Source organism: Balaenoptera ricei, chromosome 5 (assembly GCF_028023285.1).
Source record: "Balaenoptera ricei isolate mBalRic1 chromosome 5, mBalRic1.hap2, whole genome shotgun sequence".
Taxonomy (NCBI): Eukaryota; Metazoa; Chordata; class Mammalia; order Artiodactyla; family Balaenopteridae; genus Balaenoptera; species Balaenoptera ricei.
In genome coordinates, this window is record NC_082643.1 from 46,519 (window position 1) to 66,587 (window position 20,069).

Genomic DNA, 20,069 nt, shown 5'->3' on the forward strand with positions numbered 1-20,069 from the left:
AAATTATCTATGTGCATTTATATATAAGGTACATATAATGAAATGAATGAATGAAAGGATGGTCACCTAAATTTTGACAGTAATTTTCAAAGTCATGCTACTTCTATTGATTTCCACGTGATTCTTTTCTATTCTGTAATGTTTGAACTAGTCACAGCAAGCATGCTTTATTTATGTAATAAGAAAAATTAACAAAGCTATTTTAATTATAAAAATGTTTACAATTTAAAAAAATTTTAGAAATAAAAACCAGAACTCTCTTGCTGTCACTTTGTCACTTCATATGTTTGATTCAGATGAATCTTGAAATCAGAAGGGCTTTTCGTTTTGTTTTACTGCCTATGTAAGCTATTGTTATTAAATTTAAGAACGTTGAAAAACTACCTCTTATAGTCTCTCTTGTTTCATTTCTGAACTTTGTATAGTATGATTTAAAGTCTTGTATGATTCTGAGCAACTTTCATATAAATCCTAAAAATAAAGAAATAAATTAAGCCACTTACCGAGTATAGGAGACACACAGATGTAAAACTTTTGTAGGTCACACTCTACACCATTTCCTTAAAAATAATAAGTGTAAATATAGAGACTTTACATTTTATGTAAATACCTTTCTTCCATCCATCCATCCATCTGTCCATCCTTCCATCCATTTATTCTTTTTCAAAAAATAGAATGAAAACATAATACCCAATGAAAATGCACATTGAGAGGAAGAAAATAATGTTTTTGTTTACTTCCATGTTTCTTTCCATTTGTCCATATCATTCTAAAATCTTTTAAGCAGGAATATTAATTTTAAACTGTTCATATCTTTGAAATTTACACTTGCTTTCACACTTATCATCTCATTTTTTTCTATTGTAATCCTATGATGTGGAAATCATCATTTTACAAATGAAGAAACCAAGGTTCGGAAAGTGACTCTTGCCCAAGCACGTGGGGTCCAAGGCTCATTCTCTTCACCTTCTGTTCCGCTCTCTCTAGCCATTGATTTAAATATATGTGCGCTCACACACCTGGTGGGCTGCCTATCTAGCGATGGGCTGGGGCAGGTAAGTACCACTATCCGTTAAGCATCTGCTGCGGACCTTGAGACAACATCAATATGTATCAGAGCCAGGTTTCATCCTAGGCTGATTTGCACCTTAATACAGCATTTGTCTCTTGCCATACCCATGTATCTCTGGAGTGAGGCTCAATGTTTAGTCAACGGCCCTGAAAACAACCAGAAGAGATTGTCACTTAGAATCTGTGGAGAAGTTCAACCGACTAGCAGGCAGTGTGTTGTGTGAAGAAGTGAAAAGCTTCTCTTACTTAAGGATTCTCTTACTTCTTGAATGGTATTTCTTCCATTACGAAGAACAAAGAAATTTTGGAAATGACCCTTATCTGAAAGGCTGATTTTGAGGTTTGCCTCTACAGTTTGTTAGTGGGGATACTTTAGCAAGTTCATTTAATGTGCGTAAATCTCAGCTTCCTCATCTGTAAGTAGACTTAGAGGGATAGCTAAGCATCAGACCAAATCAGATATCTTTCTGTAAGCACTTGATACACCCTAAAGTTTGGGCAAATGTCGTGCTTTGCGTTTTACATTTCATTTTGCCGAGTTTCTGATTCCTATTATTCAGTTTTTGTTTTGTCAGAAATGATACACTTTAAAATTAGAACATTATTTATCATCTATCAATTCAGACTTTTCCCTGTAACTTTGGAAAGATAATTAGGAAGGAGAAATCAGAGCCAGAGCTAGCAGTTTTACAGAATGGCAGTTTTGAAGGAGCCAGAGACCAATAAAAAGTATTCTAGAAAGAAGGAAGTGGTGAGTCTTGAGATTCCTAAGCAGCAGTTTGTCAAGTCAAGACTCTGGTGAAAGGGGCAGAAGCAGCCTTAGTATATCCGAGTGTGTGTGTGTGTGTGTGTGTGTGTGTGTGTGGTGTCAGAGGGATCATCACGTGGGCAACTGGCAAACTTGCAGGACCAGACTGGTTTTGCCCCTTAATTCACTCTACACTTCTTTATAAATACGCTGGAGAAGCGGGGGTGAAGGAAATCTGAATAAAACTATCCAGCTCTTACATAGTCTGTTCTGTGTCAGGCAGTTTTGAGACCACTTGCATACTCGCTTCATCCCTGCTAGGACCTGTAAGATCGCTCAGGTTGGGCCCCGTGCTCCTTATTCTACAGGAGCTGCAGAGGTTACGTGCAAGGCCGTGTAGATGAGAAACTGTGGAGCTGAGCTGAGGGGCCTGGGTTGGAGCCCAGGTCCTTCCACCCTGCTTGTCCCGGGCTTGCCTTGGACACCCATGGCCCTGAAAGCATTTCAACTGGATGCAAAGGGAGACCAGAGATTCTTTTCTGACAGCAGCAACGACGGTTTCTCAACAGGGAAGCATTCAGCGTCGGTAACATTTATATAGAGGATCTCAGTTTTCTTCCAAATTGAGAAGCAGCTTTAGATGAACAGCTTTAGATGCTTGATGAACAGCTTTAGATGCTTGAGAACACCCAATTTAAGATGTTGAAATAAGATTTGGGGACCGGCTCAGACAACACAGGGTTATTTTCGTTTCCAGAAATCTCCGCTATGAGCCCACGATTTACAATCTGTTGGTTGAGGTTTATTTGTCAGGTGGATGATTTTCCATCACAGAATTTTGTAAGAATGGAAAACAGCTTTAGGATATGTTTATCCTAATGTTTCAGAAATTCAGATTCAGAAATAAACATATATGTTTATTTCCATGTTTCAGATTAGGTAAATGTAATTAAAGAGAGGGACAGGGCCATTCCCTATTTACCAGGAAGCAGAAAAGACAGACATCCACACTGCTTCTCTATGTGCCACACTGCTTCTCTATGTGCCAAGCTTTGCGTTCCTGCAAACAGCCAGAGGTGCTGTAGGTCCTGAGATTCTGCAGCTTCATGTGAGCGTTGCATTCTCCCCAAGGGTATTCTTGCTGGGCTGTCTTAAGACAAAATAAACGCCTGGGTCAGGAGATCTGTCTGAGTCAATTCACTCCTTTCCTCCCCAAGAAGAGAAGCTGATACACATTTTTCCTTTTCTCTCAGAGGTCTCTGAAATTTTTTTAGTTGACAACATTTGCTTATTTTGCCTACTCTGTTAACCTGAAAATCCCTGAAGGAAAGTCTAATGTTTGTCCTTTAATATCTATCCCAAATACTCTGTACCTGTAGTGAATCAATAAAATCAGACAGAGTGCTCTAAAAATTAACTCATACAAGGAAAAATAGTATCATTCCTGGAAATGATATTTTAGCATATTAATCAACCCACTCACAAAACAGTCACCAAAATCACGCACAAAAAAAGATCCTTTAAAGCAGACTCACAGACATGAGAACAAACTTGTGGTTGCCAAGGGGGAGGGTGGGGGAGGGATGGAGTGGGAGTTTGCGATTAGCAGATACAAACGAATATACATAGGTTGGATAAACGGCAAGGTCCTAGCGTATAGCACGGGGAACTATATCCAATCTCCTGGGATAAAGCATAATGGAAAGGAACATAAAAAAGAATATATATATATATATATATATATGTATAACTGAATCGCTTTGCTGTACAGCAGAAATTAACACAACTTTCTAAATCAACTAAATTTCAATTAAAAAAAGAAAGATCCTTTACTGAGTACCTATTATGTGCCAGGCAACCCGGTAAGTGCTTTCTTTATGTTATTTCACTTAAACTTCATTATAACTGTGAAAGGACACATTACCCCGGCCCCCAGTGTGCAGAGAGGAGATGGAAGTTCAGGAAGCTAAACTAGGAAATTACAGAGCAAGGGGCTGGCAATGGAAACCTGCCAGACTCGTCGGATTCCAAGAGTACTGCTCTGCCCGCTGACCTCCTTCTCAGAACGTCCCGTTGAGAAAACGCACAGTTCAGCCACGTGGGCATTGCTCTTACTGTCTGTTTCCAGATCGACTGAAATTCAAAGTTAACTTGGGTTTGATGGGCTTCCCAGCATTCACTTACACTGTATATGTGAATTCGCTGTTTTTCCTAAATATGAGCCTCCCAGTAAAGGAAAAGTAAGTATCTGACCTGAAACTCAGGAATTTCTGGTGGTGTTTGAACCCCAGATGCAGGAGAAAGGAATTTCTGGCGAAAGGTGTTATTTACGTACTTATGGGTTCGCTACCCCCTGAGTTCCATCAGACTCTGTGTTTTGTGATTGTATTTACCTGCACCTGGCGGAGGGTCACCGGAGCATGCATTCCCACAGGTGATGGCAAGCTTAACCCATCAAACTGCGGCACCTTCCTCCGTGAGTGGATAACAAAGATGATCCCAGCGTCGACAAAGCCGAGGGTTGCGTCATCAGTAAACTCCTCCTGAAACAAACATGTGCTTCTTCCCAAATTGCAGATTGACCGCAATTCTGTACAAGTTTAAGACTGGGTTTTATCATCTCATGACAGCATCTGAATTACTTAAAATCAAATATTTCATAGCAGTACGCAATCTCTTTTGACATAAAAGCTGTGAAAATTAAACACCTAAGACCTACTCTTCATGGCTGAATCACACTTGAAGGCCTGGACAGTTTTCCCTGGATCACCTCTTGCCTGAGGTGATATCACGTCCGTATCATGACTGTCAACCACCTGAGTCCCCTGGCCCTCTCTTCACCCTGCTTGCCTTTAGTTGTTTCCTCCTTGGCTGTTCTCTTTGCTTATTTGCTTTAGAAAATCCTTTGGCCCTTTGCTTCTCTTTGCAATTGAAATATCTGGCCTGAATTAAAATTCAAATTCATTTTCCCCTGAAAGTGAAGACTTACATGACTTCGTTAGCACTAGTGCTTTTCTTCCAGAAATCTTATGTCAGATGAAGAAATTGAAGACTAAACTTCTGGTGACTTTGTTATTAGTTGTAATTTCAGGCTATAAGGAGAGGGAATAGGCCTTGATGAGGGAATAGGATGATTTTTCTTGTGAATGGGTCAAATACACATGCAATGGCATTTAATGCATATGCTCAGCCTTCCATCTGAAACTCAGGACCCTATTTCTCCTGGTCCTGTTATGACTCTAAGGAACACTTAACCAGCTGGTCTGGAGGAATATCTCAACTCCATTTACTTATGGAACTTTGCGTTGAATTTGTAGAGTTTAATTGCATTCTAAAAATATGTGGGCAATTCTAGCTTGTAAAAGTCATTATATAATATTCGAAGTGAACGTACGGCTAATATTTAAAGGACTTGAAAATTTTGATGAACTAGAGGTGCGAGCTCGGCTGCATGTGCTGCAGCGTGCAGCACTGGATTAGGAGAAATGCTTTGCAAGTAACCAGTGGCTTCGTTCACTTGGTTTGGGCGGTGGGTGGTTTGATGGGATTCAGGGAGGCTAGTTTTATTTCTCATCTCTGCCATTAATTGTGTGACTTTGGATACCTGATTCAACAGCATTTCAGAATCTTCATTTACAAAACCATAATACTGGAGTAGAACACCTCTAAGTGTGTAACACCAGAAATGATTGTGCAAGACAGAAGGTGAGGGTCAGCCTTGGGTGAGAGCTCTACCAGCTACTCTCGAAGGTAATACCACTGCATTTCTTAGGTGTCTGGACACCTCCTAGGCCTAAGCACTTAGAACTTCTTAGATCAATTACAAATTTACAGAAGTAGGCTTAGGCAAAGTCCATCTGTATGATATTTTTGCAGAGCAATTATTTTTTCATCACCTCTTCAGACTAGAGTTTCTATGGTTTGTCAAAGGTCTGTGTAGGGCTTCTTTCTAAAACATATTGCCTATTTTCATGAAAATCTAAAAGTTGTTTTAAAAGTGCATTGGGTCGTTTTAAATTAACTGTATACCTTGCGATTTAGAAATCTCTAGTTTCCTTATTTGGTGGCATGAACGTTTCCAGAGTCATAACAATGATAGTAACTGATATAGCTAAAAATATCCAGGTTATGCCTCTAAATTGGGTCTTTTTAATCTCTAAGTCAGTAGTTTCATCCATGGAAGTCTTGGCTAAATTAATAAAAAACGAATTTGTGGGAACAATTTGACAAGGCACAGTGTTCTGAGACTCTGGTGCATTCTTGTTTGTCTTGAACCCTGGCGAAGTTTAAGGAAATTCAATACCCAATTGACATTGAAGAGCAAGCTTAAGCAAGCTTCTTCCAGAAACACCTTTTCCTTTGCTTGGATATTTTCACTATGATTCAAACAATTTCCATATTCAGTGAATACATGTGCAAAATCCTCCAGTATGAAAATAAACCAAAGAAAACACAATCAGTTGGGTATTTTGGTCACTTCTGAGGTTTCAATTGCTATAACTTTCTTTTCTTGATAACAGTGCCTAAGTGAGAATGCAGATATAGAAGGGAGAATAGGCAATCTGGTGATTTTTGTCTGTATTCAACAACAGTTTTCCTTTTTTGTAATATGCATTTGTCAATTTGTATGTGATTATATAATTGAGACATTTTCATACACAGTTAACTCTTGAACAACAGGGGTTCAAACTGCATGGACCCATTTTTTTCAATAAATATGTGCTACAGTACTACAAGGTCTGTGGTTGGTTGAATCCTCGGCTGGGATTTGGAATCACGGATAGGGTTTTCCTTTTAAAAGGACTGTCCTGCAAGAAAGATCACCAAAGACTTCCGTACTCTATCTTTTCTTATCTAACTATATGAAAAAGGAAGCATGTCTCATGTGTATTCACACCCCCTGATGTCATAAGGCTGAGCTAATGACATCTGATCTTTGAGCAAATTTAGATTGATTCCCCACAGGAGTAAACTTTACCTCAATGCAAAATGATACAATGAAGTAGCTTATTATATTGATAAAATTTGAAGAAATATTGAATCATTACCTCTGGGCCCCATGGCTTTCCAAAAAACTCACATTCTAACAAAGTGCTACTGTTCAGATAAAAACCATTTGTCTTGACAAACTGCGTTAATGCTGAAGTTTTGCTTGCTTGCAAGAAAATCAATAGCCTCTTTAGAGCCAGTGGAATTGGTACTGATTTCCTGAGGATGAAGGACTTTGGATACGATATTCCGTAAGAAAAAAATAACGCCAAATGTGGCTGCAGCTTCTGTTTGGAACCTATTAGCAGGAATAAAGGCAATATTTAGAATAATAAACACTTATTATCTAGAAGACAATATCTGAACCCTAGCACCTTCTCCATCTTATCTCCTACATTTCCCCTCATTCATGCTACATTCAAGCAAAACTGGATTCCTAAGACGTCTTTGTCACCTCCTGCAATCTACCTTGTTGTTTCTGCATATAGTTTCGTTTACCTAGACTACCTCCCAGACTTTGCTCTGGATACATCCAAACGGTCTCCACACCCCAGCATCGAGAGAGAGGTGGGTGGGTAATTGTTAGCAACATAGTTTAGGATTCAGATTTCCTGGATTCACATCCAAGCTCCACCATTCTCTGGGCCGAGTCCGTGTGACGACCCTGCAACTCTCATTTCTAAACCTTTCCCTCTTGTCTGCATCTGGTTAGAACCTGCCGTTCATTGCAGGGCAGGAGCTTTGGCTGCTCACGGACACTGTGTGTGTGGATCTGCGACCCCAGCTGGTTTGCGGGGGACAGCAGCCAGCCTGCACTCCCCCAGCCCTGTCCGACCCCCGCCTACAGCTTCTTCAGATCCGGCGTCAAGCCAGGGCGCAACCTGGAGCAGGTGCCCACTTACCTTGCAGGTCACCGGTACCACCAGGATCGGAGGTGAAACACACATTCCCAGCTCGTGTTTGTTTCCCTCACTTCAAATCTGTCTTCCTTTCTAATTGTTGATTAGAAGCAGCAGTTAGAAAGGAGAGGCAGCAGACCTGCAAAGTCTGCTTGCCCTGTGACTTAGCGGGCTGAATCCCTAGAATAAACCCCTTATTCTCTGTCAGTCATAGAGGTTCTGCTCCTCTGGGTGAGCCCTGATTGTCACAGCAACTTCATGGTATGACTTAGCACATTTTCTCATCTGACTGTGATTCCGTTTCCCCACTTATACAACTGGTGTATGTTAATAAGTGATACGGGTTAATATATAGATATATTTTGATACAACCCACCTCAAGCTGTCATTTGTATGATTACGTTATTTTTCCTAAAACATTTAGAAGAGTGCCTGGAATTCAGTGAGTGTAAGGTATATATTTATTGAATGAATGTCTCATTATCGTCAAAGTGATTTTCTGTCAATCATAGCAGAAGTAATCTGTTTGCCCTAATAAGTACCTTGTAATTCTTTTATTTTGCTAAGCAATTTCTGCTTTGCATTATGTATGGTTCTTATATATTCATACCCTAACTTCTTTCAAAATGTGATTGGTATTTTCATATTTTGGATAGTATATTATACAATATTCTATTATTATACATCTTGAAACTGAACAAACTTCCTCTCTTCAAATTGGTTGCCTGGCAACATAGAATAAAACGCGTACCCGCTCTTGGTGAGCGTACAGGACGTGCGGTGCAGGGTTTGTGTGTGATTTTGCTCTTGGTCTTCCTTTATGTCCCAGATTCTATATTTTGTTTTCACTTTCCTTTTGTCTTTAATGTAATTTTTCTCTCTCAGGACAGCCACATTGAACCCTTTTTCAGTCAAGGTGGGGCACACACAAAACCAAAAATAGGAAAAAAAAATCCCAAACCAATATCATATAATTTTAGAGATGAGAAACTGCTTTTTTGACCAGCTCTTAATAGAATACCTTAAGTAACCAGCTCTGAGCCTGCTAAGGCCTGTCTTAAAACCACCAGCCCAGGTCCCAGAACCCTATAAATATCCTCTTTGACTCCCCCTTTCTTTAGAGATCCTGTTCAGCCCCCCATCATCGTGGTTTTCTACCTAACTACAGTACATCTAACAACCTTGATTTTCTGGGGCAAAAGTGTTTTTTAGTGATCTTTTGGGGAGTTAAAAACCTACATTAGCAACAGATTCCAGGGGGGAGAACAGTGTTAGCTCTAAACTGGGGGATGGAGCTTTAGCCTACTTCAGGTTTCTAACTCTCTGACCGACAGGCACCAAGGATCTGCTCCAGAGCCCTGTGACTTTGGATCTTGCACAGGCTCAGCTAATACTGCCCCATACAATGTTCACTGGGTTCTTTTCAAAATGGTTATGCAGAGAAATGAAGAAACTCTCACAGGTGTAGGAGGTATGAATACAATAAGTTAAAAGGTTAAAGAGGAGAGCTTTTTAGAACATTGCTGTAGAAGCTTTTTTATTATACTAATAATAGTTGAGATCATGGGGGTAATGTAGGTGGGTGAATTAAACTTAATAAAGTCTAACAATATTTGGAACAAAGGAATTGATAAATTTTGTGAGATATATTGTTCAGCATAAAATCAAAGTGTTTTGCTCCGAGTTTATTTTCACCTTTAATGCAAACCCCAAAACCCTTCCAAATATATTCCTTCAGAAACCTTGCTTAGTTATAATCTGTGTTACTCCTTCATTTAACATATGCTGATAAAAGGCTAGTAAAAGAAAGCAATGAAAATACATCGATTTGTTAAAACAATTTAACAACTGATCACCAATTCCCAAGCCTGAACTTCTTAGCTGTATTAATACCTCTAACTACACTTGCCCAGATTATGACCCAAACAAGTAAGTTTCATCTCAAGTCCACGTCGATGCCTGACTCAGCTCTGCACTGAGTCCCACTGAAACAGACCCAAGTGCACTGGAAATTGGAATCAATTTCCAGACCTCCACTCTAACTCAGAGGTTAGGAAGAGGCTGCATTCACAGTGGATCTTCTCCAATTTAGGAAAGAGTTCTTCCCTGTCAGTCATCACAAATCTCAGCATTTAATGCGCCCTGGTGTGTAACAATTTCAGGGCCCAAAGGCAAACATTAGTGGAAGACACCTCTAAGAATTAATCACAAATCCTTAAACTTTCTCTTGTCCTGATATGCACATGATTCTGGTTAGGGCGAAGCATGGCATTAAACATAGGGTATCTGAGCCCTTACTGGGATCCTCTGAATTGACAAAAGCTGATATAATATGGTGAAATTTGTTATTTTAAATGTAACTGGATTATTATTTGCTACTTGCAGATTATTGTGATAGTCAAAGTCCACAGATTAAAAATTTCTGTATTTATATCAATAAAGTAATTAAAACTTTATGAAATCATATGAAATATTTATTCCTATTACAGTCAATCCTTATCGTATTTTATCTCATAACATTTATTTTTGATCTTCTAAAACTAAGAAGTAAAGTTATTTCAAGCTATGGTTAAAATTTTAGATGCCAATTTAAAATATGCAAGTGAAATACATAGTTTTTTTAAAGTTCCTTTATATGGCACATGAGCTAAAATATTTGAAGACAATAGGCTTTGAGAACCAGACAATAGACAACTTAAGTTCTTTTCCTGATCTGTCAATTATTTGCTAAACAATGTTGGTGAGATGCTGGTGAACTGATATTCAAAGTGTCTATTCGTAAAATTAGACTTTGGGCGTTGAAAAAGTCTCTAACCACCACTGTACTGATGAAGTCTTAGTTATCTGTCACCTATAAATAATTCTCTTATAATTAAGAATTTTCCTCTTCTACAATTTTAGTTTCTAGACGACTGAATCTCACTTTTCGTCTGGGCGTTAACTATGTCTAACTGAAGGATACACTATCAGTTTTCTTAAAATGCCACCATCTAACACCAGAGTCTAAATCATTGATTTGAGATTTGAGCTATGCAAAATAAATTAAATTTTATACAAGTTAGGATTTCATTAGAAACATGGAAGTGCTAAAATCCTAGAGTATTAAATATTTTCTTTGAGATCTTTCTTCATTTTGAATCCAGGTGTTGACAGCCATGCATTTCCCCGTCCGCAAGGCTTCATCTCAGAGTGCTGTCTAATGCCATGCGATTTTTTTCTTTCACTTTCACTGGTTATTTAGGTGTGTGCTGTTTAATATCCATATGTTTGTGAATATCTCAAATTTCTTCCTTCTAATTGCACTCTCCTGTATTGATAGTTGCTGAACATTCTCTGAATGATTTCAAATCTTCTAAAAGTACTGAAGCTTGTTCCACGGTCTTGCTACAACCTACCCGAGAGAGCATTCCACGTGCGCGCGAGAAGAGCGTGTGTTCTGCAGTTGCTGGGTAGTGATCTATAGATGTCTCTTGCGTCTTGTCAGCTTAGATGGATTTTCAAGTCTTCAAAGTCTTCTATTTCCTTGTAGATTCTCTCCCTAGCTGTTCTACTAAGACTGCAGTACTGAAGTATCCAAATATATTCGGTGAATTATATCTTCCTGATAGATTGCCCCTTTATCATTACAAAATGACCCTCTTTATCTCTAGTAACACATTGTTTTAAATTTTGTCTGACAGTAAGATAGCCACTCCTTATGATAGTTGCTCTTTGCACATGTCTTTTTCCATCTTTTCCTTTATTCTATCTGCATCTTTGAATATACAGTATGTCTTGTTTCTTTAATACAGTCTGACAACTTCTGACTTTTGATTGTATTGCTTAACCCACTCAAATTTAACTTTCTTATTGATATATTAGATTTACATCTGCCACTCTGTTTGTTTTATATGTCTCATATCTTTTGTTCCTATAATCTGTCTCTACTGATTATTTTTTGCATTAAATTTTCATTTTTTTACTTTAAAATTTAAATCCTTTTATTAATTTTAAAACATGTTATTTATTTATTTATTATTAAATAATAATACTTATTCCAATATAGTTTATTTTCTCTTCCCACTTTTTTTGGTATTAATGTTGTACATATTATATCGATATTTTTATATAATTTTATGTATTTTAAAGAAGATGAAAGAAGAAAATAAATCAAGTAAATATCTATAGATCATGGCATATTAACCTTTTTACTTACCATTTCTGGTTCTCTTCATTTGTTTCTGTGGATTTAAGTTACCGTCTGGTGTCATTTCTTTACTCCAATACTGCCTTGCTTCCACCTTTTATGCTGTTATTGTAAAAAAATATGTTATAGCCTAAGTATTATACACTTGCATTTTAAATCAAGTAAGAGGGATGCCCGGCTAGCTCAGTTGGTAGAGCATGAAACTCAAATCAAGTAAGAGAAGAAAGGAGAAGAAATACACATTTCTAATGTCTTTTAAAATTGCAAAAATACATTTCCTGGTATTTTTGTGTTTTTTTTCATATGGATTTGAATTACTCTCTGAGTTCACTTGCTGTCAGCCTGAACAACTTCCTTTTAGTATTTCTTGTATGATGGGTCTGCTAGCAATGAATTCTCTCAGCTTTTGTTTCTCTCTGAAGGTCTTTATTTTGCCTTCATTTTTAAAATATATTTTTGCTAGATATAAGATATTTGGTTGGCACATTTTTCCTTCAGTACTTTGAAAATCTCATCCCACAACTCCCTGGCCTCTATTGTTTATAATGAGAAGTTAGGTGTCAGCCTTATTGGATCCCCTTTTACGTAATGAGTTGGTTTCTTTTGGCTACTTTCAAGATTTTTTTTTTTCTTTTTCTTTGGCTGTCATTGTTTCCATTATGATGTGTCTGGCTGTTAATCTCTTTGCATTTATCCTTCTTAAAGTTTGTTGAACTTTTTGGATATGTAGACTATTGCTTTTGTGCAAATTTGGGGAGTTTTGACACATATTTTAAAAGTATTTTTCTGCTCCATTCTCTCTTCTTCTGGTACTCCCGTTTTGCATATATTTTTATGCTTTTTTGGTATCCCCCATTTCTCTGAGGCTCTATTCATTTTCCTGTGTTAGTTTTTTTCTGTATGTTCCTCAGATCACATACTTTGTCAATTTATCTTCAAGTTCACTGATTATTTCTTCAGCCAGTTCAAATTTATTGCTGAGAACCTCATGGATCTAGTGAATTTTTCATATCAATTATTGTACTTTTCAACACCACAATGTCCATTTGGCCCTTTGTATAATTTCTATGTCCTTATTGATATTCTTTTTTTGATGAGACATTGCCATTATAGCTTCCTTTATGTCTTTAATCACGGTTTCTTCAGTCCTTTAAATATATTTATAATAGCTGCTTTGATGCCTTCATCTGCTAAGTCTGATATCTAAGCCGGGCAGTTTCTGCTGACTTTCATTTTTCTGTGTATGGGTTCATAATTTCCTTTTACTTTGCTTTTTTTTTTTGATGTTGAAAACTTAACATTTCAGATAATATACAGTAGCAAATCTTGATACCAATCTTATTAGTTTACTAGGGCTACCATAACAAGTTATCACAAACTTGGCACCTTAAAAAAAACAGAAGTTCATTCTCTCATTGTTCAGCAGGTCAGAATTCTGGAATCGACGTGTCAGTGGGGCTATGCTCCCTGCAAAGGCTCTGGGGAACCCTTCCTTGCTTTATCCAGGTTATAACAGCCTCACATATTTCTTGGCTCCTGGAAGCATGATGCCAGTTTCTGCTTTTTCCCTCAATATCTCTGTGTCTTTTTCTGTCCTTTTAACGACAGCAGTCGTTGGATCTGGGGATCACCCTAATGCAGTATAATCTCATCTTAGCCAATTACACCTGCAATGACCCTATTTTCATATGAATATATGAAAATATTTAATATTTTCTGAGGTTCTGGGTAGATATGAATTTTTGGGGAGGCACTACTTCACCACTGTAATAATCCTTCCTCCCCCAGGAATTGCTGTTGTTTGCCTTTTTTAAAAATTATTTTTTGCTTAGTGATGGATGGGCTATTCTGATGTCACTCCTAGAGGGCACAGCCTTAGGCAGTGGTAGAGTCATCTTTTGATGGCAGTTGCTTTAACTGGCTCATCTGATCATCTCTTCCCCTAACTTCCCTGTTAAGCCATCTGCCTCTACTGGTATCACATCCAGGAGCTAGGCTCCACTAATTGCTGGCTCAATTTTTTTTTCGTAGACTTCATTTTTAAAAGAAGTTTCAGGTTCACAGCAATTTTTAAAAAAAATTTATTTATATTTATTTTTGGCTGTGTTGGGTCTTTGTTTCTGTGCGAGGGCTTCCTCTAGTTGCGGCGAGCGGGGCCACTCTTCATCGTGGTGCGCGAGCCTCTCACTATCGCGGCCTCTCTTGTTGCGGAGCACAGGCTCCAGACGCGCAGGCTCAGTAGTTGTGGCTCACGGGCCTAGTTGCTCCGCGGCATGTGGGATCTTCCCAGACCAGGGCTCGAACCCGTGTCCTCTGCATTGGCAGGCAGATTCTCAACCACTGCGCCACCAGGGAAGCCCAGGTTCACAGCAATTTGAGAAGAAGGTACAGAGAGCTCCCCATATACTGCTTGCTCCCAGCTACCACAGCCTCCCCCCATTATCAACATCCCCACCAGAGGGCACGTTTGTCACAGTTGATGGACCTACATGGGCACATCATCATCATCCAAAGACAGAGTTTATACCAGGATTCACTCTTGGTGTTGTACATTCTGTGGGTTTGGCCAGTACACAATGTCATGTCTCCACCATTATTGCATCACACAGAGTATGAAAACTGCCCTAAAAGTCCTCCGTGCTTTGCCTACTCATCCCTCCCTCTCCTTTGATCCCTGGAAACCACTGATCTTTTTACTGTCTCCACAGCTTTGCCTTTTCCAGAGCGTCATATGGTTGGAATTATACAGTAAGTATCCTTTTAGATTCAAAATTTTTTTTAAACTTAGGAATATGCATTTAAGTGTCCTCATCTTTTCATGGCTTAATAGCTCATATTTTTTTTAACCACTAAATAATGTTCCATTGTCTGGATGTACCACAGTTTATTTATCCATTCACCTACTTAAGAACATCTTGGTTGCTTCCAAATTTTTGAATTACGAATAAAGCTGTTGTGAACATTCATGTTCAGGTTTATGTGTGGTCAGAATTTTCCCACTTTTTTGGCTAAATATCAAGGACCAAAATTGCTGGATCATATGGTAAGAGTATGTTTAGTTTTGTAAAAAAGCATGTCAAACTGCCTTCCAAAGTGGCTGTACCATTTTGCATTCCTCCCAGGGATGAATGAGTATTCCTTTTGCTCCACATCTCCACCAAGATTTGATGTTGTCAGTGTTCTGGATTTTGGCCATTCTAATAGGTGTGCCATTCTAATAGGTATCTCATTGTTGTATTAATTTGCATTTTCCTGATGATATGATGTAGAGCATCTTTTTATATGCTAATTGCCATCTGCATGTTTTCTTTGATGAGGTATCTGTTAAGGTTTTTCGCTCATATTTAAATCAAGTTGTTTTCTTATTTTTTTAAGTTTGAATGGTTCTTTGTATATTTTGGATAAGAGTCCTTCATCAGATATGTCTTTTGCAAAAATTTCTATCATTCTGTGGCTTGTGTTTTAATTCTCTTATGCTGTATTGTTTTTAACAATATCCTGGGTCATAAATTTCTCCAGAGTCTAATCAAATTAAATTTGGGCCCTTTTACAGAAGAGTTTGAGGCCAGTGTTTGAGAGTTCTTCTGACCCCAGGAGGACTCTTCTTGTGTGCCTCTTTCCTGGATTCTCATTGGAAAACCACTGGCCTGTGGTTTAGCTTGTTTTTATAGACCCACTAGCCTCCTCTTAACTGCTTTACCACCAGAATATATGGTGTTTTTGCGAGCACCCTTAGGCTTGAACTTCACCACACTCTGTTCAAAACAGAGCTCCTCTGGGGAGAGCTTCAAAATTCATTTTTCTTATGGCCTTCCTTTTCCACCCAGCAAAATATTTACAAGGAGGATTCTGGGCAGGGAAGAGGTATCTGGTTTTCTGACTTTGTCACTCTCAAGGTGGAGCCTCCATCCTTGGGCAGGCTGGATGAGGGTGATTATCTCAACCTACCAGGCCTTAGACAGAGCTTCGACCCTGTAAGTGGGGGTCACATAAAGAAGGGAGCCCTCAGCCTCTTAACTGTGGTCGTCTGGAATTTAGCCTTTGTGACTTGAGCCGGGTTGGATGATGAATGTTGACCACCTGTGTTTCCCAGGGCACAGTGTAGCCCTTGACTAGAAGCTGGGAGGAGAAAAGCCCTGACTTCTTGGTCAAACCCAGCTGGAGCGGACCTCCTGTCATGCTGGGACAGAAAGGGGGAAGGAGGGAGTGTTTGTGGCTCAGGTTCTGTGGACTCTCCCTGTTCTGGTTGAGATTTAGTGGATTTTCTTGAATAAGTATGTCTTCATTTGTTATATTCCCTGAGGACAACTTCCAGATACTTTAAATGGCTGTTTTTATATATAAATATTTAGGTGCATTTTATTATATCCTAATTTTTGTAGTAGATTCAATGATTTTCTCTTTTTTTTTGCAAAATTTTAAAACATGCTATTTTATGTGATAGGAATACTTCCCATGAGATCTGCCCTTCTAACAAATGAAAGTGTGGGATGCAGGATGGTTGACTCTAGGTGCATGTCTGTACAGCAAGTCTCTGGAGTTCATTTATCCTAACTACCTGAAACTTTATGCCTGTTGACTAGTAGCTCCCTATTTCTATACCCAGCCCCCTGCCAGACCCTGGCAACTACCATTGCAACCTTTGATTCTATGAATTTGACTATTTCAGACAACTCACATAAGTGGAATCATGAGTATTTGCCTTTCTGTGACTTATTTAACTTAGCATAACATCCTGAAGGTTTAGCCACATTCTCTCCTATTGCAGAATTTCCTTCTTTTTCACAGATGAATAATATTCTGTTATATGCATATACTACATTTTCTTTGTCCATTTGTCAGTCAATGTGCATTTAGTTTATTTCTAGATCTTAGGCAATGCATATGGGTGTGGTAATATCTCTTTGAGACCCTGATTTAAATTATTTTGTATAAAAATTTAAGACTGAGATTGCTAGATCATGTGGTATCTCTATTTTTAGTTTTCTGAGGAACCTCCATGTTGTTTTCCATAGCAGATGCACCATTTTGCATTCCCACCAACTGTGTACAAGGGTTCCAAATTCTTCACATCCTTACCAACATTTCTTGTCTTTTGTTTTTTGTAATGGCCATCCTGACAGGTCTGAGGTGATATCTAATTGTTGTATTGATTTGCATTTCTCTGATGCTTAGTGATATTGAGCATTTTTTCATATTCTGTTGGCCATTTGTATGCCTTCTTGGAAGCAATGTCTATTCAAGTTCTCAGTACATTTTAAATTGGGTTCTTAGGGTTTTTTGTTTTTGTTTTTTGCTGCTGAGTTGTAGGAGTTTGTTAAATTCTAAATGGTTAATTTTTTAAATACAGTTTACCAGTTATGGTTGTTTCTCTGGGGAAAAGATCTGTGAGGGTCCTCACACTGCTGTTCTCAAGATGATAAACACATTTTCTTTTAATAAAGGATATCTTCAACCAATCTTTGCTTTCGTTAGATCACATACCATTTAAAATAGTACAGAGCAAAAGTATTGAAAATATTTGGGGGCATTTGATTTACTTCTACTTTTTGGGACCTTGATACATATATTGATATATATCTAAAAATCACAGGAACATGCTATAATACCTACTGTATATTGAGCACCTGTCCAAACAACACCCCAGGGATGAGACAAAATGGTGTATATATTACCTGATCTAATGACACAGCAAGCATGTGAGGTAGATGATATTACATCATTTTGTACGCACACATATTGAAGCTTAAAAAGGTGAAGTGACTTGTCCATGGTAAAAGAGCTGATCAGTGGTGGATCTGAAGGAAGCCACCTCCACCTCCCCCAGGTGAAAATCTTATGTGCAGCTGTTCTTGCTTGACCACAGACAGTGACAAGGCTTTTCATGGACGGCCTCGTGGGGAAGCTGCCCTCCCCATGGGAGACCTGGGGCACAGCCAGGGACATACAGTTCTTTGCAGGGAGCTGTGGTCAAGGGCTCAACAACAGCAGAGCAGTAAACCAAGGGTGAGCACAGGTCACACGCCCATGGAGCTGGGTGCGTTTCTATTACAATAAACGTCTCACCCTAAACACGTTGAAGCATTTCACATCTCCATACTTTAGCACAGTGCTTCTCTGTATCTTCAAGTTATTCGTCATCTCCCCCTACAAACTGCCTGGACATCCTTTGACACTCACACTCCGTGACACCCAGAAGGGACTGTCACATGTCATCTGTGCTCTCAGAGCCCCTGCACACACGTTTAATGTAATCTATAATCGCCACACATACTGCATTGTGATTGCTAATGTTTCTCTCTCTTTTGTAAATTAACAAATTTTTTAAATGCAAGGATAAATACTTGTACATCTATTTAACCACAGGGCTTGTTGCTTAGCCCAACATATAATTGTGGAGGGAAAGAAGGAATAAAAGAAGGAAAATGGAGAAGAAATCAATAAGCTTCTTAGCCCCTTACATTTCAGTATTTCAGTACAATTTAAGACCTTCAGTGGTTTTGTGTATACTAAATAGCAAACAATAAACTATTTCAGTCATCCAAGAAAGGTTATACTAGCAAAGTTATAGAGACTTGTTATTATTATTTTTTTCATCTTTATTGTAGTATAATTGCTTTACAATGTTGTGTTAGTTTCTGCTGTATAACAAAGTGAATCAGCTATACGTATACTTATATCACCATATCCCCTCCCTGTTGCTTCTCCCTCCCACCCTCCCTATCCCACCCCTCTAGGTGGTCACAAAGCACCGAGCTGATCTCCCTGTGCTATGCGGCTGCTTCCCACTAGCTATCTATTTTACATTTGGTAGTGTATATATGTCCATGACACTCTCTCACTTTGTCCCAGCTTACCATTCCCCCCACCCTGTGTCCTCAAGTACATTCTCTATGTCTGCATCTTTATTTCTGTCCTGCCACTAGGTTCATCAGTACCGTTTTTTTAGATTCCATATATATGCATTAGCATACAGTATTTGTTTTTCTCTTTCTGACTTACTTCACTCTGTATGACAGACTCTGGGTCCATCTACTTCACTACAAATAACTCAATTTCATTTCTTTTTATGGCTGAGTAATATTCCATTGTATATATGTGCCACATCTTCTTTATCCATTCATCTGTTGATGGACACTTAAGTTGCTTCTATGTCTTGGATATTGTAAATAGAGCTGCAATGAACATTGTGGTGTATGACTCTATTTGAATTATGGTTTTCTCAGGGTATATGCCCAGTAGCGGGATTGCTGGTTGTATGGTAGTTCTATTTTTAGTTTTTTAAGGAACCTCCATACTGTTCTCCATAGTGGCTGTATCAATTTACATTCCCACCAACAGTGCAAGAGTGTTCCCTTTTCTCCACACCCTCTCCAGCATTTATTGTTTCTAGATTTTTTGATGATGGCCATTCTGACTGGTGTGAGGTGATACCTCATTGTAGTTTTGATTTGCATTTCTCTGATGATTAATGATGTTGAGAATCCTTTCATGTGTTTGTTGGCAATCTGTATATCTACTTTAGAGGAATGTCTATTTAGGTCTTCTGCTCGTTTTTGGATTGGGTTGTTTGTTTTTTTTGCTATTGAGCTTCATGTGTTGCTTGTATATTCTGGAGATTAATCTTTTGTCAGTTGTTTCATTTGCAAATATATTCTCCCATTCTGAGGGTTGCCTTTTTGTCTTGTTTATGGTTTCTTTGGCTTTGCAAAAGTTTTAAGTTTCATTAGGTCCCATTTGTTTATTTTTCTTTTTATTTCCATTTCTCTAGGAGGTGGGTCAAAAAGGATCTTGCTGTAATTTATGTCATAGAGTGTTCTGCATATGTTTTCCTCTAAGAGTTTTATAGTGTTTGGCCTTACATTTAGGTCTGTAATCCATTTTGAGTTTATTTTTGAGTATGTTTTTAGGGAGTGTTCTAATTTCATTCTTTTACATGTAGCTGTCCAGTTTTCCCAACACCACTTATTGAAGAGGCTGTCTTTTCTCCATTGTATATTCTTGCCTCCTTTATCAAAAATAAGGTGACCATATGTGCGTGGGTTTATCTCTGGGCTTTCTATCTGGTTCCATTGATCTCTATTTCTGTTTTTGTGCCAGTACCATATTGTCTTGATTACTGTAGCTTTGTAGTATAGTCTGAAGTCAGGAAGCCTGATTCCTCCAGCTCCGTTTT

General features: G+C 38.5%; 1 protein-coding gene across 1 annotated transcript in view; it reads right to left on the reverse strand.

The window, feature by feature from the left end:
• The window catches only part of ASIC5 (acid sensing ion channel subunit family member 5), a 49,815-nt gene that overhangs the window by 9,454 nt on the left and 20,292 nt on the right, over positions 1–20,069 (reverse strand). The window contains 7 exon segments of the mRNA XM_059924321.1: positions 504–560; positions 2,802–2,847; positions 2,850–2,969; positions 4,213–4,362; positions 6,123–6,242; positions 6,868–6,954; positions 6,956–7,106. Of these exon segments, the coding sequence (XP_059780304.1) occupies positions 504–560; positions 2,802–2,847; positions 2,850–2,969; positions 4,213–4,362; positions 6,123–6,242; positions 6,868–6,954; positions 6,956–7,106 (731 nt within the window).